At 60.4% G+C, this 19,012-nt stretch overlaps 1 protein-coding gene across 11 annotated transcripts in view; it reads right to left on the bottom strand.

The window, feature by feature from the left end:
• PLEC (plectin) overlaps nt 1-19,012 on the bottom strand; it is a 53,598-nt gene that overhangs the window by 30,163 nt on the left and 4,423 nt on the right. For 2 of the 11 annotated variants that reach the window (XM_047726356.1, XM_047726357.1), the window contains exon 1: nt 6,943-7,297. The exons of 5 other annotated variants lie outside the window; for them this stretch is intronic. In XM_047726356.1, coding sequence (XP_047582312.1) covers nt 6,943-7,282 — 340 coding nt within the window. In that variant the 5' untranslated portion in view covers nt 7,283-7,297. Of the gene's footprint in view, nt 1-254; nt 324-3,296; nt 4,023-6,942; nt 7,298-19,012 lie in introns of those variants that run through there. 4 more of the 11 variants (XM_047726354.1, XM_047726355.1, XM_047726371.1 and 1 more) reach the window with 3 other exon arrangements.

Raw genomic sequence — 19,012 nt, 5'->3', positions numbered from 1 at the left:
ACCCCTCTGGGGCAGTGGGTAGTCCCCCACTGCCCACCTAGAACAGGGCCTGTCACCTCCAGCTGCCTCCAGCCACGCCCACAGGCAGGTCTGAGAGGGAACCCGCTCATCCTGCACCTCTGCATCCTGGTGTCCCAGGCAAGGCAGGCGGTCCCCAGCACCCCCAGGGCCCCAGCCACAGCCCAGCCGGAGAGCCCAGTTCAGCCCAGCCTGAGCCCCCATGCCCACAGCTCCCCAGGGGGGCTCTGCCCTACCTTGGCCCAGCTGAATCAGCTCCTCCATGCTGTACCTGTCCATGGCGGCCGAGCACGCGCCAGGCCACGGAGCAAACGGGGAGGAAAGGCAGGGACGACAGGAAGGAGGGAAGGGTGGGAGGCAGAGGGAGGGCTCACTCAGGCCCTGGGCTCCCCACCCAGCTCTGGGAGCCGTGACTCCTCCTCATGGCCACCCCTGAGTCAGTGAGCAGAGCCGGAGCCAGCAGAGCTGAAGCCCGGTGGGGCAACGGGTCCGACCAGCCCAGGTGGTACAGTGGACGCGCCTGCCCAACATCCCCAAGCCTCAGTGGAGCCCACAGGGCCCACCGGTCTTTGATGGCCTGCCCCGACCAGCCCGCGGGCAGCAGCGTGCCCCCCGCCTCCCCCCCCAGGCCCCCTCCCGCCCCTATGGGTCTCCAGCCTGCGCAAATGCCACACCTGTGTCCCTCTCTCTGTGTTTCCCCAGGCATCTTCCCACCCAGCCGATCAGGGCCCGGGAAAGGCAGATCTGATTCTGCTCCGGAGCCCCGCCCAAGTGCCACAGAGAGCCCGGCGCAGGAGCTCCAACACAGACCCGGAGCTGGTGACTGTTGCCAAAACCTGTCCCCCCCCCACACGGCGCTACATGGCCACAGGAAGAGCACAACCGTTGCATGTGCTGACCCTGGGTTCCCTCTGGGACACAAGCACCACACGGGAGAGACAAGGCACGCTGTGGGGTGGGCCACCGGCTGTGTGACCATGGTGCTGGGAGCATCAGGTCCCTTTCCTTTCGAGGCATCTTGGGTCAGCCGGAGTTCTGAGCCGGGCAAAGCAGTACTACTGGAAACCTAGAAGAAATTCCTACACAAACACCCCGGCCTCGGCTTCCCACCACAGAAGTAAACCCCAACTCCTGCCACAGCCATGGACCCAGGTCTGTGTCCTCCCAGCACCCCCTACCCTCGCCCACCCACCCCCCAACTCTGGGTGGGGCCGGTGCTGCTCAACGGTCAGGTTCAGCTCAGAGCACCTCCTCAGGGGGTCCCTCCCCGATGGCTTCTAAAGCTAGCTCCCCGTCGTCCATCCCTCCTCTCCGTCGCTCCCCAGGTGCTGGGGGCTTCCCTGGCCAGGGGCTTGGTCCGGGTCTGGCCGGTATGCGGCTGCCGGAGCAAGCTGGCCCACACAAACAAGCAGACCACCAGGGCTCGCAGGCGGGGATGGAGCAGGCGCGTGTGACTGCCTCACGGCGTCCGAGCTCCTTGGCCAAGGCTGGACAGGCAGAGGTGACCCACTGACCGAGGCCATTCCGGGGATCAGCACGGTGGGCCTTACCCTGACAGCACAGAGGCGAGGGAGAAAGGGGTCTCTCTGAAAAGTCACTGACTCTAGGTGCCACCCCAGAGACGAGGATGTGCCCATACTGCAGCTAGCACCCAGCATGCCCAAGGTGCCCCCAGCAAGGGTGGTCCTCAGGTCCACACTCGGCCCTTGGGAAGCCCACACCCGCAGGCCTGACTCAGCCTGGAGCTGGAGCTCATTTCCTGTTGGAAACTCTGAGCGGCCGCCTGTGGCTGCGGCTGGGAGGAACACTGAGTCACCTCCGCTGGGGCCGGGGGCGCCCTCCACTCTGCCCGCTGCCACACCCAGTCCCCCATCCTGGCACTACGACCATATGCCCGCCCAGCCTGGCCACAAACAAGGAAGGAAGGAGAGAAAAGGAAAGAGGAGCTCGTGCTCACCACACCCGTGACAGGAGAGGGAGAGGACTGGAGTGCCGGTGGCAAGGGTCGGAGGTCCCCGGGGCCCACTGGACACGAGTCAGTGCTGACCAAACACCCAGCCAAGCGTGCACTGTCCCCTTGTGGGAGATGCTGTCACCCCACTGACAGAGGAGTTGGAAGATCCACGCAACTTTTCCACGGCCACGGGGAGCACCTGAGAACATCCCTCTAGCCGACAACCTCACTGATCCTCCCAGATGGGCTCCCAGCCCTCATGGGGCCAACGAGACCAGAACTTGAATAGAACTTGACCCGCAAGAACAGGCTCTTGCCTTCCCAGCCGGCCTCCTGGAAGGCCCCCTTCCTAGACCCTTAGAGACCCCATTCCTCCCCAGGTGACAAGACACAAAGATGGAAGCGGCAGCCAAGCCTGACCTCTGCTGGGGCACCAAAGCCACCCCAAGTCAGCACCAAGGCCAGGGGGCTGGGAAAGCGCATGTGTGAGCCTCAAGCTAGCTACATGGGACACCTGAGTCTTGCCAGCACAGCTGCTTGGGGACAGAGGGATGCCGCGGAAGGAGGACACTGTGAAGGGTCCCCTGGCAACCCCTGGGACCACAGGACCTGTTCCATCCTCTGGGAGCCCCTTCCACCGTCGGCCCAGACCCAGGATGGGGCCCAGCGCCCACCACACCCTGGCCTCTGGTCTGCTCTTCTCCCCCCCAACCCTGGGCTACCCCCTGGGCCATCCCCAACCCCATGCCAGTCACGCTCCCAGTCACAGTACCACATCACAAAATGATATGAGCCACAAAACCATGGGGGTAGATGTCACCCGCCCTGGACAGACCTGAGGCTCAGAAAGGTCAGACAGTTGGCCCGGGCCACGCTACTATAGAGCCCCCACCCCGTCCCGTTCTGGCATGTCCTCTGCGCTCCACAGCCTCGCCCAGAGAGGGCCTAGGGGCAGCCAGGCCATGGGGACGTGCAGGGAAGGCTCAGGCCAAAGGCAGGGCCAGGGTGTGGGGCAGGGCTGTGCAGAACAGCTGGGCCTGCCAGTCCAGGCCCACAAGCCCCACCCCTAGCCCCAGGGGGAGCCTGGGGCTGGCCTGGCAGCAGCCCAAGTGCTCCTCCATGGCCTGCCCACCCCAAGGTCCTCAAGCCGCAAGGAGGAGCCACATGGGTCCAGCGGCTGAGCAGCTGGCACCGCAGGCAGACAGAGCACCACCTGCCGGCGTGAGCAACGTTCCCACACGTGTGCTGCCCACACCAGCCCACCAGGCCGGTGCCCGGGCACCCCGTTCCCGTCCCCCACAACTGGGGCCCGGATGCCACTGACCTGTGGCTGCCGCTGGCTCCGGACCAGGCCTCCCCAGGTTCCCCAAGGCGGCGGCGGGCCGCACAGGGGGCTCAGCCGGCTCCTCCGCGGGCTCCTTCCGACGGTAGACCCGCCGCTCCTCACGGGCAGGGTCCTCTGCTGGCTGCGGACCCCACTTCGGCGGGCAGCCCAGGGGACCCTGCACAGACTGCACGTGGGGGGTGCGGCGCGCGGGCATCACCATGGCGACGGGGCGGCGCATGCGCTGCAGAGAGGCGGGCACGATCTCCGGCGGCAGGTGCAGGTACTGGCGCAGGTGGGCCGTGCCCTCATTCGTGAGGTACCAGTAAAAGTGGCGCCAGGCGAAGGTCTCCCGCACCAGGCCACGGGCCCGAAGGGAGGCCATGGCGCGCATGACCTGCAGGTTGGTGACGCCGGGGACGTGAGGGTGCAGGCTGCGGGGTCGCCGATCCTTCTTGGCCACCATCACGCCCTCGCGGAAGAGCACCTCATAAATGGCCCGCAGCTGGTCCAGCGGCATGAGCATGCCGGCCACCATGGCTGCCAGGGCCTGGAGGCCGGGTGGGGCCGGGGAGGAGGCCAAGGAGGTCCAGGAGGCCCAGGAGGCCCCCCGCGGCACAGCTGAGACACCGGTGCCGGGCACCGCACTGAGAGCGAGGGCGCGGGCTCCGGGGCTGGGGGCTCTCGCGCCGGGCTCTCTGGCTCCCAGAGACTCTGCCGGCACTGTCGCCTGCCCGCCGCCTGCGAGAGCCTCCGCCCGCCCTCCCGCCCGGGCCGGCCCCCTCTGACTCAGCAGCACCGGCGGCCCCTCCCACCCACAGCCAGCAGGGGCCCCTCGCAGAGTGGGGGGCACCTTGCCGCGCGGGCACCCCAACAGCCCCCCTTCCTTCCCGGGCCCACAGCTCCGACGTCAGGAATTACATCAGTTTCTAAACACTTCCTTCAAGGCTCCTAAGACAGGGCGCGGGGCGGGGGGGCGGTGTCCGGGAGCAGCCACGGAACAAGAAGCCGAAAAGGTGGCAGAATGGGCAGCAGGGAAGCAGGGAGCAGAGAGGACAGAAGGGGTCCTCAGGCTGGGGACCTAGCTCAGGGTTGTGGTCTCAGGGTTTCGTGGAATTATAAGGATCTGACAGTGGGGTGCTGGGCTGTCTGCGCCTGGGGGTGGGGGCACTTGAGGTCTGAGGGGAGAGCTGGGGTCCGGGGAGCAGGGCAGAAATCGGGGTGGAAAGCTGGGGTCTTGGGGAGCAGAGGCCTGAGGCAGAATGGAAGCAGCAGCTGCTGTAGCACATGGCCAGGCGGGTAGCCGCCACCACTGGCCACCATTGGCTGCTGTCCGTCAAAGGGGCAAAGGGGCAGAGCCCCTACCTCCAAATGCCAGGCCCGAGACACTCTACTTAACACTTCCCTTGCCAAGCCAGCTCAACAGGGACACAGGAACAGAGCCTGCTGGGACCCACAAACAGAGCAGCAAGCAGAGTAGGGGGCTCTGGGCAGGCCTTCATCCACCCCAACCCCCAGGCCAGCTGCTGGAAGCCAGAAAAGCTCAGTGGCCACAGAAAATCAGTTACCAAGTCCCCACCGGCCCAGGCAGGCCTGGTGCCCCTACTGCTGCATGGACACCCTGCCCTGGATGGCCACGTGGCCGCCTGTGTATTGGGGGGGGGGGGGGCAGACGCAGGGGAGAGGAGTAGCGCACTGGCAGAGGGTCAGGGGCCCCAGCAGGGTCCACAAGCGTCGGCGGGTTCCACGGCAGGGCCCTGGAGCCCGGCGGGGCCGCACCCATGAGTCACTTCCAGGCTCCCACAGAGGGGGCTCTAACCGTGGACCTCCCGTGCCTCCCCCATTCCACCCGAGACCCCGCTGTCGCGCACTGTGCTGCACGCACCCGCCCCCAGACCTGTTCTCTCCCCCTCCCCCCAGGCCGACACACCCATTCCCACCAAGCGCAGCTAACGCGGGAACTGATTATAAATAGGGCAAATAGGGCGGGGTGGGGCATCCCGAGGTGGGAGGCGCCCGCAGGCAGGCGGCCAACGGGCAGCGGGCGGGGGCGGGCGTACGGGCCGTTGCCGTGGCACCGCAGCGCCAGCCCCAAACAGCGCCCCGAACACACGCGCACGCACGCGCACACACGCCGTCACGCGCGCGCGCACTCGGGAGACACACGCGTGCGCCAGGGCTGGCGGGCGCGGCACTGAAGCGGAAGGTCCAGCCAACAACTGTCCCCACGGCCCCGCCCTCCGCCCCCCGCCTGTCCCCTGCAGCCAGGCGGGCAGCCAGGCGGCCCCAGCCGCAGGGAGACGGGCTCCGGGAGGACGCACCGCCTGCGCGCTACTGGACGGCGTCCACGCCCCTTCGGCCCCGCAGCGCCGGAGGAGCCTCCCCGCCTCCCGGGCCGCGGCTCGGGAACCAGCACCAGCCGCAGCTCAGGACCGCACTCAGGCAGGCCCGGCCCAACCCCGCGTTCAGAGACGCCCACTCTCCTGGTCGGGCCCCAGCCACAGGCCTCCCGCGCTCTCCCCTGCGCACCCCACAGCCCTCTCCTCACTTGCTGCTCTCCCGCCCGTGCCTACTCCCTTCATCCAGGCCATCTTCGTGGCATGATGTCCCGACCTACTCCCCCATATCCCCAAGCCAACCGATGCCCCCCAAAATGATTCCAAGCCACCCCCAAGACCTCCCAAACTCTTGGACCTAAGGTATCTCCTACAGGAGCCTGCTCCGGCAACTGCAGCAACTTGGGGAACCGCAGAGAGGGGGCGGGGCACGGTAGGGAATTCCCCCCTCCCTCCCACCAGCCCGGGCGCCCATGGTGGATGAGGGGAGGAGCAAGCAGGAGCCTGGAGCAAGCTGTTCCCGACAGCTTCGTCTGCTCCCGCACACACCCCGCCCCGTCTCTCTCCGTGCCAGGGTGGGGGCGCCCCCCCCCCCAAAGTCCCAGAGCTGGAAGGATGCCCTTTTCTGCCCCGCCCCACGCTGCAGAACCGCAGCCGGAGTTGCTGATTCGGCACCGGGAGGGCCAGGGCGTGGGGGGCTTTGTGGGGGTGGAGGGCAGGACGGCCTCCTACCCTCACACTCCAGGGCTCTCGGGGGCCCTCCAGGTTTCCAGGGCAACCAGTCGGAACCCTCGGGCAGCCCCCAGCCTCCCCACCCCAGAACAAAGAGCCGCAGTGTGGACTTGCCCGGGGCCAGCCCGCCTGGCGCCTCCCCACAGTGATACCCACTGCCCTGGCCAGTCCCCTCCGACGCCGAGCTGCAGGGCGGCAAAGCGGTAGGGAGGCTGGGAGGGCCGCAGGCGGGGCGGGAACTCCACAGAGGCCTGGAAGAAAAGGGGCGGACCCGCCGCAAAGGCCAGCTCTCACCTCCGACCCGCCCCCGTCGCTGCAGCAGCCCGCCCCGCCCCCCCACCCCGACACTCACCGCAGGGCTATAGCGAGAGTAGACCCCGGCCAGCCCAGGGCAGACCCCGGTCAGGTGGAGCCCTGGCGGTGCATGGGCCTGGGGTCTCCGGCGGCTCCGGCTCCCCATCCCCAAGGCTGCTCCCGGGACAGCAGACCTTGACCGCGGCCCTGCGCAGGTCTGCACCCAGATAGAGGTCACTGCCCGGCCCTCGCCTCCTGCCTCGGGCCCCGTCCCCGGCCCGCACCTTTGAGGGAGCTGATCTCCTGCTGGATAGCTCTCGAAGGGTCCATGTCTCCACCGGGACTGACGGCGGCGGTGCCGCCGCCACGCAGAGTCCAGGTCCGCAACTCACTGCCGGGGCCAGAGCCGCAGCCTGGGGGAGGAGCCGGGAGGCCTAGGGCGGGGCTTGTCAGCTCGGGGCGGGGCTTCGGCTGATCAATGCTCAAGGCCAGGCCGCCCAGGCGGGAGCTCCCGCCGCGCCCCACCCCCTTCCAACAGCCTCCACCTCGTGGTGCTGGACCCTGCCAACTCCAGCTAGACTGCCGGGTCAACAGGTCCGATCCAGGTGCGCTCCGATGGCCCATCCTTCCCCACCCCACAGCCTCGCGGTCAGAGTGACCGTCCAGTCGTTCGTGCCGGTGGCTTCCCGGACCTCGAAGCCACGGCCACTCACTCCCTGCAGGAGGTACCCACTGGTCTGGGCCACCCAGCGACCTCCTCAGCCAGTGTCCTGGTCCTGAAAGGCAAAGGCCCAGAGACAAGAGAGGAGAGTCTGGCCAGCCCCAAAGAATGTGGAGACAGCAGGACCAGGGGAGGAAGGGCTGGAGACAGCTGTCCCTGGGGGTTCACCAAGCTAGGGAGCTCCCTCAAACTACCCTGGACAAGGGCCTGGAGGCAGGAGATATGGACCACCGGTGAGGATGAAAGAAAGCAGGTTCCCCAGGTCCAGCCCGTGAGAATGGAAGGCAGCCCACCCTACATCCTCAGCTTTTACCGGGCTGCACGGCCCACAAAGCTTCCTAACTAGATCCTCAGGAGGGCGAATGGTCTGACCCAGCGGCGTGGCTCTTCGTGCCTGCTAGGGCCTCATCAGGTTGCCTGGGCCAGGCACTCAGACCTTGGACATGCCAAACCATCTTGAAGCTCTCTGCAAATCCCAGGACCGGCTTGTGCCCTCGGCGCCCCTGGAACCTGTGTCATAGCACCCCAACCGGGTCCTCCCTCCTTTCCAGCCCCTCTGGGACAAAGCCCTCTTCACAATCCCAGGAGACCAAGGAGGGATGCCTGCCCCCATCTCCACGTACCCTCATCTTCTCTCCCGCTGCTCCCGAGACCCTACCTGGCCTCAGCATGGTGCTCCTCCTGATGGTCCCCACCCCCATGGCAGCCAGCCCTGCTGGGGCTCCCAGCAGTTGATCCCCCTTAGGGGGCACATGTAACAGCTGTAGGCCATGGGACAATCATGGGACAATCAGGGAAGACCTGACCCAGTGAGACCCCACAGACTGCGTCTGTGGCAGGAGCACGGGGGCCACATCCCTCCCCCCCCGCCGCCCCGGTCACAGCCCAGAGTCCACCTCCACCTTGGGAAGCTGTGGGGCCTGGGCAGGAGAAAAGCCTTCTGCCTGGGAGGCCATGCCATGCTGGGCAATGATGGCAGGAACACCAGCCACCCTGGGCGGCTCCTGGAGGTCGAGGTCCATGACACCACCAGGCCAAGTGCCTGCTGGGGCTCCTGCAGGTGCTGGGCAAGACAGCGCCAAGATCACCCCTTCAGGCCCCGGCCTGCTGTCTCTGTGCAGCCCCCTTCCAGAACAGCGCTGTTACCAGGCACCTGCCAGAGACTCTGGTGGGGGATCCTGGTTCCGGCCCCCACACCCCCTGCTTGGCCATTCTCCCCCAACTACCTCTCAAACCCATCCTCATCCTCCCGCCCACTGCCTGACCACCACCCTTCTCAGCAGGCTCGTCCTGGCAGCCCCCAGAAGACCGCCATGCACCCACCGGGTCCTGCCAGGGCCCGGCTGCTGCCCCCCAGCCTGGGCTACCTTGCTCCCCTGCAGTGTGGTAGACCCAGGCCTGTGTCCCACCGCCCGCACCCTTCTGCTGGTCCCTCCCAACAGGGACAAGCACACTAATGCAGACACTTGACTGGGTGGCCCCAGGCAGCTATCTCAGCATCACCAAAGCCCAGACCTGGACATCCAGGCCTCGCTGTGGGGGAGAGAAGGGCGTGGTCTCTCGCTGTGCCAAGGGGAGGGGCTCCCAGGACCTCTATTGATATGGTTTTGCCTCACTGATGGTTAAAAGAGAAAACCTGTATATGAATCTCAAAAACACTGAGAACTCATTCGATAAAACTCAGAAGCAGCGCTGGTCTTTACAGTGTCCCAGTAAGCCACGAAAGGCACACACTGCTTACAGGAGGCCAGACAGGCTCTCCAGGCTGTCCTCCCAGGGCCCCCCCAATCCCCGGTCCCCCAAGGACATTCTACCGTAAGACGGGGAGTGTCAAAAGGAGCAAGCCAGTGCCCCTGCAGGCCGAGAGGCCCTCGGGGCAGTGGTCAGGGAACCCTCCTAAACCCACCGCCTCCCACGCAACTTCCAGCGTGTGCTCCTCTCCGCACCAGGACAAACCCCACGGCCCACCCGTCGGAGCCCATAAGAGACCTCTGTGATGTGGCTGGCTTGACCTTCACCTCTCAAAGACTCGGGAGGTTTCATATACGCCGGCAACAACGACTTAGAAAAACATACGGGAAAAAAGTCTTCATCAGCAACACTAGCTATAAAGTGCTTAGAAGAAGATAAAAATCCTCCAGAACTCGAGTGCGGAAGCCCCCCTCACCCCGCGCATAGAGATGGAGCGGGGGACTCACGCGCCCCGGTGCGAGGGTCCAACACGCCCCAGGCTGAGCCCTGCCATTGCGATGGGCCCTGCGGCTGGCCTCTGTGCTCACCTGTTAACATGGCCTCACGTACTCACGTCTAGCATGTTCTAGACCGGCAAGGCTCTGCCGTCCGTTTGAAAAGGTAATCCGGGTGCTGGGCAGGTGTCGGAGTGAGGCTCCCGGGGCCCCACAGCAGAAGCACCAGCAGCACCTACAAACTCCCCAGACAGCGGACGTGTTGTCTGCAGGGAGATGGTCACCAGACGCACAGGGACCGCACGCTGGGAAGGCTCCTCCCTGGCTTCCCGTTCACTCCCCTGCCACTTCTTTATGGAAAATCAAGCAGATACAAACATGAATCTTGGTTTTCCTCCTTTGGGCACAAAAAGTGACGCCTCACATGTACGGTCCGACCCTTCACTGCCATCAGCCCGCGGCACAGAGGGGAATCCCCCAAGTTGGCAGAGCCCTTGGCCCTCCCCCAGGAGCCCTGTCGCCTGCCAGGACCCCCAGGAGCACCGTCCCCTTGGGCACCCATCTGATAGGCGCCACCACTGGCCTGGTTCCCACAGTTTCCCCAACACAATCCAAAAATCCAAGTGTTGGGATTTTTGCCAATCTGATACCTAAAAAATGGTATCTTGGTGTAGATAAGGCTTGCGTTTTACACACGATTTGATTCAGAAATTCTATTTCAAACAGTAGTCACAGACACAGCCAACAGTTACAGAACCGCTCCTTGCTGCCGTCCTCGTATCAAATAAACAAATAAATAATAACCTTAATGCTGTATGAGAGGGGTTAGGTTGAATATGATATGATTAGGGGCACCTTGTTGTCTCAGTCGGTAGAGCGAGCGACTCTTAATCTCAGGGTCGTGAGTTTGAGCCCCACATTGGGGGCGGAGTTTACTTAGTGAAAAAAAATTTTTTTAAATATACAGTTACCATACCAAGGAATATTATGTTATATTATATTGTAAATAAATGTTATAGAAAGACGTCCATGTTGTAACATTAAGTAAAAAGTTACATGTGTCTAAAATGCTCTAGATATCAAATTGTATAATTATAAAATTATACATACATTAAATTGTACTACAAAATATCGTGCACATTTTTTCAAAACAAGCACAAAACAAAAAGATGTGGAGGTTTTGAGTACATCACCCGACACTGTAGGGCGTTGAACAGGGGCCTTGACAACCATATGTTCACATCTGAATCCCTGGTGCCTTTGACCGTGACCTTAGAGGAGAGAGGGTCTCCACAGATGTAATTAAGGATCTCAAGATCTGATCACCTTGGATCATGGGGGTGGGCCCAAATCCAATGAGGCAGAAAAGAACAGAGCCACAAGGAGAAGCCATGTGAAGACGGGGATGCCAGCAGCCACAGCAGCTAGAAGTGAGGAGGCTCTCTTCTAGAAGCTTGCCAGGAAGCATGGCCCTGCCAGCACCTCGATTTTAGACTTCCAGGCTCCAGAGCTGAGAGAACACGTCTGTGTTTGTTAGACCACCTGTGTGTGGCACTTCTTACGGCAGACACAGGAAACCAGTCGGCACTGTGTTACGGGGGTGGGTGACCAAGGCCTGAGCGTGCGGCTGTGGCTTTGGGAGTGGGCCGCAGACAGAGGCTGGAGGACTGCAAGGAGCATGGCAGGAGAAGCCTGGACTGCCGTGGACAGACTGGGGGTAGAAACATGGACGGCAAGCATGTTGCTGGTGAGGACCTAGAAGGAAGGGAGGAATGCATTCCTGAACACTGGAGGAAAGCCGATCCTTATCAAATAGTGGCAGGAAACAGGGCTGAACGGCGTTCCACTGTTGGGTGGACACCAGAACTTGTGAGCGTCTTTAGCTATGGAGATTTCCAGGTGAAGCGTGAGAGGCGTGACCTGCCTTGCTGCTCACAGGAGGGTTCAGGAGGAAAGACATCCGTCGTGGAAGGGACGGTTAGCGCTGGTGACCCGGGAGAGCCCCGACCTGTTCAGACTGCAAAGGATGCTAAGGCTGGGAGAGTATGTCCTGGAGGGAGACAGCCAAGGGTGACTGGACAGCCTTCCATGGAGCAGATCAGCTGTCAGACCCACGGGTCCACTCCACCATCTCAGCAGAAGCTAGGAAGGGAGTGGGGTCATCCAGAAAAGATCTATGGAGACCTCTCTTGTCTAAGGACATGGGACCCGTGACATACACAGGAGACCCACAGGTTTATGAGAATGTCAGACCAGCGGAGACACCACCAGCTTGGACTGGACAGAACACAGCACACAGAGGAAAGGCATTAGGAATCTGGGATTCCTGGGAAATGGGCTGTCAGGGCTACTCAGCTTCAACCCTGGGCTACCCTTCAAGGAAAAGGAGACAGGGCTCCTGGAGCAGAGCCTTAGGGCCTGAGCGGGAGGCCAGAGCGCAGAGCATCACGCCACCACCACCGGAGGAGTAAGGAATTTGCCCTGCAGGTTTCAAACTTGCTGGGACCTCAAGCCCCTGATCACTGTCTAGTTCCCCCCTTGGAAAGGGGGTGTCTAGTCTGTGCCTGTCTCACCATTGTATTCTGGAGTCTTGGACTGGCTCACTACTTTCTCAGGTCCACCCCCAGACAGGAATTCTGCCCCAAGGTGTCCAGGGCCTCACCCAGTCCTGATTTGGACAAGATGTGGGGCTTTTGAGCTGCTGAAATTTAGATGAGGTTTTGAACTTGAGTTGATGCTATAATGGGCTGATGCTTTGGGGGACGGTGGGAAGGGGTGAATGTATTTTGCATATGACAAACATGAGTTTTAGGAGGCCAGAGGGCAGACAGCTATGGCCTGAATGGTTGTCCCCCAAATCTGTGTCCACCTCCAAATCCAAGAGCCCACAGTGTTCTCTTATTCGGAAAAAGGGTCTTTGCAGTTACAATTCAGAATCTTCAGATAAGATCATCCTGAATCACTCAGGGAGGCTCTAAACCCAGTGACAAGGAGCCTTACAAGAGACAGGAGAAGACACAGGGAGGAGGCCTTGTTGAAGACGGAGCCATAGTCACTAACCAGGGAAGGCCCATGGCCACTGGGCGCTGGGACAGGAGCGGCCCTACAGCCTCTGGAACAGTGGGAGGTACCATGGTGCTGTGTGAGGCAGCAACCCAGGAGAGGGTGTTCTTGGGGCCGGCTCTATCCCACAGCCAAGCATGAGCTGTCCTAGTAATAACCACAGTCAAGCTCAGTCGTGTCCCTCAAGGCTCACTCCAGTCCTATAAGCTTTCCCCGTAGCCCTTCACTTAATGAGAAAGGAGATAAAAGGATACATTTAAAAAGTTCAAAATGCACATTCATTTCAAAAACGGAAACAGGGGCGCCTAGAGGGCTCAGTGAGTTAAACCTCTGCCTTCGGCTCAGGTCATGGTCTCAGGGTCCTGGGATCAGCTTCTGCGTTGGTCTCTCTGCTCAGTGGGGAGCCTGCTTCCCCCTCTCTCTCTGCCTGCCTCTCTGCCTGCTTGTCATCTCTCTGTTAAATAAATAAATAAAATCTTAAAAAAAAAAAAAAAAAACACAGAGACAAGAAGAAAGACTCTAAGGGCCCCACACCCAGAGACACCTGCTGTGGACACTGCTCTCAGGCCTCCCACCAGCTGGCCCACACCTGCCCCCTGAGGCCTGCACATGGGTCCCAGAGGGCCCAGAGGGCCGCCCCTCCCCCACTGTTCTGGGCACCAGTGCGGCCACCAGCCCGCCTGAACCCAGACTCCAGACCAGCTACACCAGATGTCCTTCTAGGGCATTCCTTGCCTGCAGAATTGGCCCTTGACCTGTCCCCACTCCAGGAACCAGGGTGGGCAGTAGAGTGTCACCCCTCCTATTCCTGGCTCCCCATCCCTTTTGCCTCAGAACAGCAGTAAAGGTCCCTGCCAAGGGCTGACCACCCACGGGGACAACTCCTCTCCTAAATCACGACCCAAGCACCCCCAGAGGAGAGGAAGGGAGGAGAGGCGAGCGCCCAGGCCTCCAGGCTCCTGTCCCATGGCTTCTGAATGGGGGCTCTCTTCCCATCACCTGAGAATGAGTTCCTGACCTCCCCTTCACCCGGTCCACCAGCAACCTGGGCCCCCCCAAATGACCCAGCGCCTGCCTTCACTTGGGTCCCCAACCTCGTGCCCCACAGCATCGGGTCCTCTGCCCACGGCTGGCCTACAAGTGGCCCCCACTTGTACCACTGCTCCCCAGCCTCCTCGAGCCCCCTCTGAAGGCACCCAGACCCCACCCCCCTCCTGCCAGCTCCCCTCGGGCCTTATGGGGAAACCGAGGCTAGGAGGCACCATCACTCACACCTTGCTATACTCTAAGGCCTGACAGCCCCACCCCCTGCTCACCCCACAGGCCCTCGGTAGGAAGGGGCAGTCACATTCAGCCCCCAGCACAGGCAGATGGGTCAAGGAGAGAGATGGCCCAGCATTCGGCAATGCCCATACCCCCGATGGCCACAGATGCCCCTCCGGGCCAAGGCCACCCCTGCCCCAGGGACCTCAGACCAGTGTTTCATCTGTGTGCCGGCACTCTGTCCTGGAGGGCCCCCTCCCTCCCATAGTGTTGGACACCCTCCAACCCTGCACCCCTCTTCTTCCCCGAACATCACCCTCAGCACCTCCAACCTGACTACACCTTCAAACAGGTCTCACCAAGGTGCCCAGTGTCCCTTATCACCGAGGGCCAGGCACTCTTGGAGCCTTGTCCTGCTCAGGTGGCCCTCTTCTGGTCTGTCACCCCTTCCCATTCACTGGGCTGCCGGGACACTGTGCTGTGGCTCTGCCCCTGCTTCCCCTGGCCGGCGTCCCCAGCTGCCCCAAGGCTCAGAGATGGGCCTCCTCCCTTCCTCATGAGGACCCCAAAGCATGGCCCCAGACGGGCCTCCCTCAACTCATCCAGCCTTTTCTGGCATCCCGGGGTCTCCACAGGCTCGCTCATCTCCAACTCGCAAACCTAAAGCAAACTCCTGCTGTCCCGCCTCCCCTGCTGGAGAGAAGGCCGGCTCCCACCCTGCCTTCTGCCACCACCAGGACTCTCCCCTCAGCACCTGCTCTGGGGGCACCTAGGGCAACTGACTGGGACCAGGTGTCCCGCGAGGGTCTGGCTCAGGGCCCACTTCTCCCTCCCACTCACTCACTCGTTTCTAAGCGATCTTGTCTTACGACAGAGGAGCAGCGGGACACAGACCCTGCCCTCAGGAAGCTGAGTTTGGTGGGAAAGGAAATATGTAAAATCCTCTTGGTCACCCACTAATGCAAGTCCAAACCCTGAGCACGACACCCCAAGTCTCCCACACACCCCAGCCCAAAACAAATTCCAGATAAAGAGGAAGATGTTGGAAAACAAACACACCAGAACTGGAGGACACTCTCAGCAAACGTTTTTTACAAAAGAAGAGTGTCCTGACGGACATGAAACTCAGAGATCACAAAATAAAAGAGGAAAGTTTTCGAGTTGATACGGATGAAGACAGAGACAGGATGAAATGACAGGCGACCCCACGGCTGTGTGGTGTGAGAAGTCAAGACAGCAACTGGAAACACGGGGCCTTTTAAGAGCCTAAGAAGCTATCTCCAAGATCTCAATGCTGGTCACAAGGAAACTGTGAAATTTAAGGAAGCGACATGTATATAATTTGCATGCTTTTCTGTAGAAATGTTATATTTCAATAGAACGCTTACTTACCAAAGGTAACAAACCAGGAGAAAAGTTTGAAACATATATAACAAATAAGGAAGTTAATATTCATAATACATAAAGAGCTCTTTTTTTAAAGGCTTTTTAAAAAGATGTATTTATTTATTTTAGACAGAGTGAGCAAGCAGGGAGAGGGCAGAGGGAGAAGCAGAGAAGCAGACACCCCACCAAGCGTAGAGCCGGACCCAGGGCTCAATCCCAGGACCCTGAGATCATGACCTGAGCCAAAACCAAGAACCCAAGAGACGGAGGCTTAACCGACTGTGCCTCCCAGGGACTTCTGTAAAGAGCACTTATAATTCAAAGAGAAACACATCATACAGAAAGATTAACAATGCTTTTTTCTTTTCAAACCTGATCCTACCTGCCTCTAGCCTAGCTCTGAACAAGGGATTTGAGTAGGCAACTCGTAAAAGAAGAAAAGTGAAATTAGCCGAGAACTACAAAACGATGCTTAAAGAATGCGAATTAAAACAGTTTGGATTCTCTCATCAATCAGTTGGCAAAGATCTGGAGAACGCGTGTGTCTTGTATCTGCCATGCTCACCTATGCCAGAGCGCAGCCTAGAAATGCAATCGTTTTTAACGACAAGCCCAAATGTCCACGTAAAGGGATGAAGGAAATAAACGGAAATAAATAAACAAAAAACCAGATCAAAGACCTAAATGTAAGGCCTAAACCATAAAACTCCTGGAAGCAACTGTAGGCATAAATCTTCATGACTTTGGAGGAAACAATAGTTTCTTAGATATGATGCCAAAAGCACAAGCAAAAAAAAAAAAAAAAAAACCAAAAAACAAAAACAGATCAACTAGACTCATTGCAATTAAAAACTTTTCGCTTCAAAAGACACCACGAGGAAGGTACAAAGACAACCCACAGAATCAGAAACTTTTTGCAAATCCTGTATCTGGTAAGGGACGTGTATCTATCATACATAAAGAATACCTACAACTCAACAATAAAAAGATAAAGACCCAACTTAAAAACAGACAAAGGATCTGGATAGATGTTTCTCAAAAGATGGTACGCAAATGACCAATAAGCTCTTGATATGGTCAGCCATCAGGAAACGGAAAGCGAAGTCACAATGAGATCCCCCCTCTGCCCACCAGGACTGAATGTCTGTACTCAAAGAGGCAGGTAAGCCTAAGTGTTGGTGAGGATGTGGAGAAGTGGAAAGGCTCGCACACCATTGTGAGGAATGCGGGACTGGGCAGCTGCTGCGGAAAACAGCCTGGCAGCTCTTCCAACAGTTAAACATAGAGTTCCCACGTGACCCAGCAATCACACTCCCTGGTGTCCACCCAGGAGACATGGGGACGCCGGTCCGCACAAACACCTGCACACAGATGTCCATGGCGGTGTTATTCGTAATGGCCAAAAAAAGGCCCGGATGTCCATGAACTGACGCACAGAGAACAAAGCATGTGCGTCCGTGCCGGGGGCTATGATTCCACCATGGAAGGAACGATGTCCTTCACACACTCCCACACAGACGAACCTTGGAAACATCATGCTAAATAAAAGAGGCCAGGTACAAGATGGTTTGTCTCCACTGATACGAAACGTCCAGAACAGGCAAATCCTTAGAGACCGAATATAGACCAGGGTTTGCCAGGGGCCGGGGGATGTCAGTGTTCTGGAATTAACTGTACTGATGGTTTCATGAGTCTATTAATATGCTAAAAACCTCTGCTCTCCCCACCCCCACATACACAGGTGTGCGCACGCACGCACACACACACACACACACACACGCTGTGGTCCCCCCAGCCAGTGAGACTGGGGCCCAGAGGTGTGACCATAACTGTTTTCCTTTATGTAGTTCCAGTGTGGTCATTGTTTGTCTTGTTTTCTCTGATCGCACTGCACTGGGGACAGAAGACCACAGCCCTAGAGTCCTCTCCAAAGAGCCCAACTAACTACCAGCCCGGCCTCTGCAGCTGAGCTCCGGTCGGTCACCAAAGACAATGCCCTGTGCTGACCACCCACTCACCCTGCAAGCACTCTGCAGATGCCGTGACGGCCTGGGGCAGTGCGGGGGACACAGATGACCCAGCGCAGAGTCCAGGCCCTGGGAAAAGTGGGACAGGGAAGGAGGGTGCCAGGCATAATGCCAGCCCTGCCAGGGAGTGGGGAAGCCCCTCCAGCTGAGTCTCAAAGAAAGCACAAGATACATGCTGGGCCCATGCCCAGCAGACACGTAGACAGCTCCCCCCACCCCAGGGCCTCTCTGGACCCACCTTCTCCCCAGGCTGATACAGGCTCCCTACCCCAACCCCCTGCCTGGAAGCCCTGCCCCCCACCAACCCCACCCAGACCCCCAAAGCGACTTCATCAGAACCCCAAGGTGCTGCTTTCGAACCCACCCTGCTCCCGGCCCCATGGGACAACCTTGAAGGCTCCACCCTGGCCGCCCGGGCCCTGCTGGCAAGCCCCAGTCCCCCCTAATCCTACACACAGGCCTCTGGCCCTGTGCACACAGCACCACGGGAGAGTTGAGCTGCCCCTCTATCAGCACCCTTACCCCACTCACCTGGCCCACCTGGGTCCTCCCTCACCCACACCCTCCCTGCCCTCCCACAGCCAGCCTCAGAATCGGAGTCACTCTAGGCCAGGCTCTGGGGAACCGGGACTCAGGAGAGCCCTTGCAGCCCCCCCTCCCATGGGGCACCCAGAGCTCTCCCACCACAGACCCAGTGGCTCTAGCTCCAAGGGAATGTGCCCTGAAGAGAAGGCAGGGGGGATGGGCAGGGGTAAGGGCTCAGGCTGACAGGAAACTGAGAATGTTCTGGGAGGAGCAGTGACCCTGAAGGGAGGACTGGGGATTTCCAGCGGGAGAGCCCAGGAATGAATGACGTGTCCGGGGTGGGGTCTGGGACACTGTGGGGGGAGGGGATCACTGGGGGCAGGGACTGAGTGGCTGGACTTTGGAAGGGCCACCGGGGAAGGAGCTTCTCATGTGTGGGGCTGGGAGGGTGAGAGCTAGCTTGGGCTAGAAACCAGGAGGCAGAAGCCAGAGCCCTTGGTGGGCCCAGTGAGGGACCAGCAGGGCTTGGGCATGGCTGAGGGGCAGTCCCCCAGGCAGAGCTGAAAAGTGCTGTGCTGGGACCCAAGAGAGGGGGGCTCAGCCTCCCCATCTGCACCCTGGCTGGCATCAGGGGCCACCCCTTTCCTCCCTCCCCCACTGGGAGCCCTCCACCTCCAGGACAGGGTGGACCAGGGCCTTGGTCCTCTGGTAGGTCCAAGGCATGCACAGTGGTCAGGCCTGCGGCCTATCGCCCAGCCACCTATGGCCTCCTCTAGGCTCCTCCTGGCCTTGGCAGTGGCCCTGGGCTGGCCATAGGCACCAACCTAGCCCCTTATCAAAGGAGCTAAGGAGTCCCGGGGGTGCCTGGTATGACCCAGAAGCCCTCCGATGCTCAAGCCCGTGTGGGAAGCCCTCAGCACTCGCTCTCCTACTAAGCCAGGCCAGCTGCCAGTGCCGCCAGACCAGAGAGCTGGGCCGCGGCCCCGGCGAGGCCGTGCTGTGCCCCTGGGTAAGAAGCCGGCTCGAGTCGCCAACTGCCTTCTCGTCAGACTCCAGCCACCACGCCAGGAGGTGGACATGGGCCAAGACAGCCCAGTGTGTGCAACACCAAGCCTGGCATCCAGGGAGGCTGGGTTGGGGAGGGCGGGCACGGGAGACAGGAAAACCCCCAGGGACCTGTCAG

The sequence above is a fragment of the Lutra lutra genome, chromosome 4 (assembly GCF_902655055.1).
Source record: "Lutra lutra chromosome 4, mLutLut1.2, whole genome shotgun sequence".
In the NCBI taxonomy this organism is placed as follows: domain Eukaryota; kingdom Metazoa; phylum Chordata; class Mammalia; order Carnivora; family Mustelidae; genus Lutra; species Lutra lutra.
The sequence above is the reverse complement of the archived record's forward strand: the minus strand, read 5'-3'. Positions and strand labels throughout refer to the sequence as shown.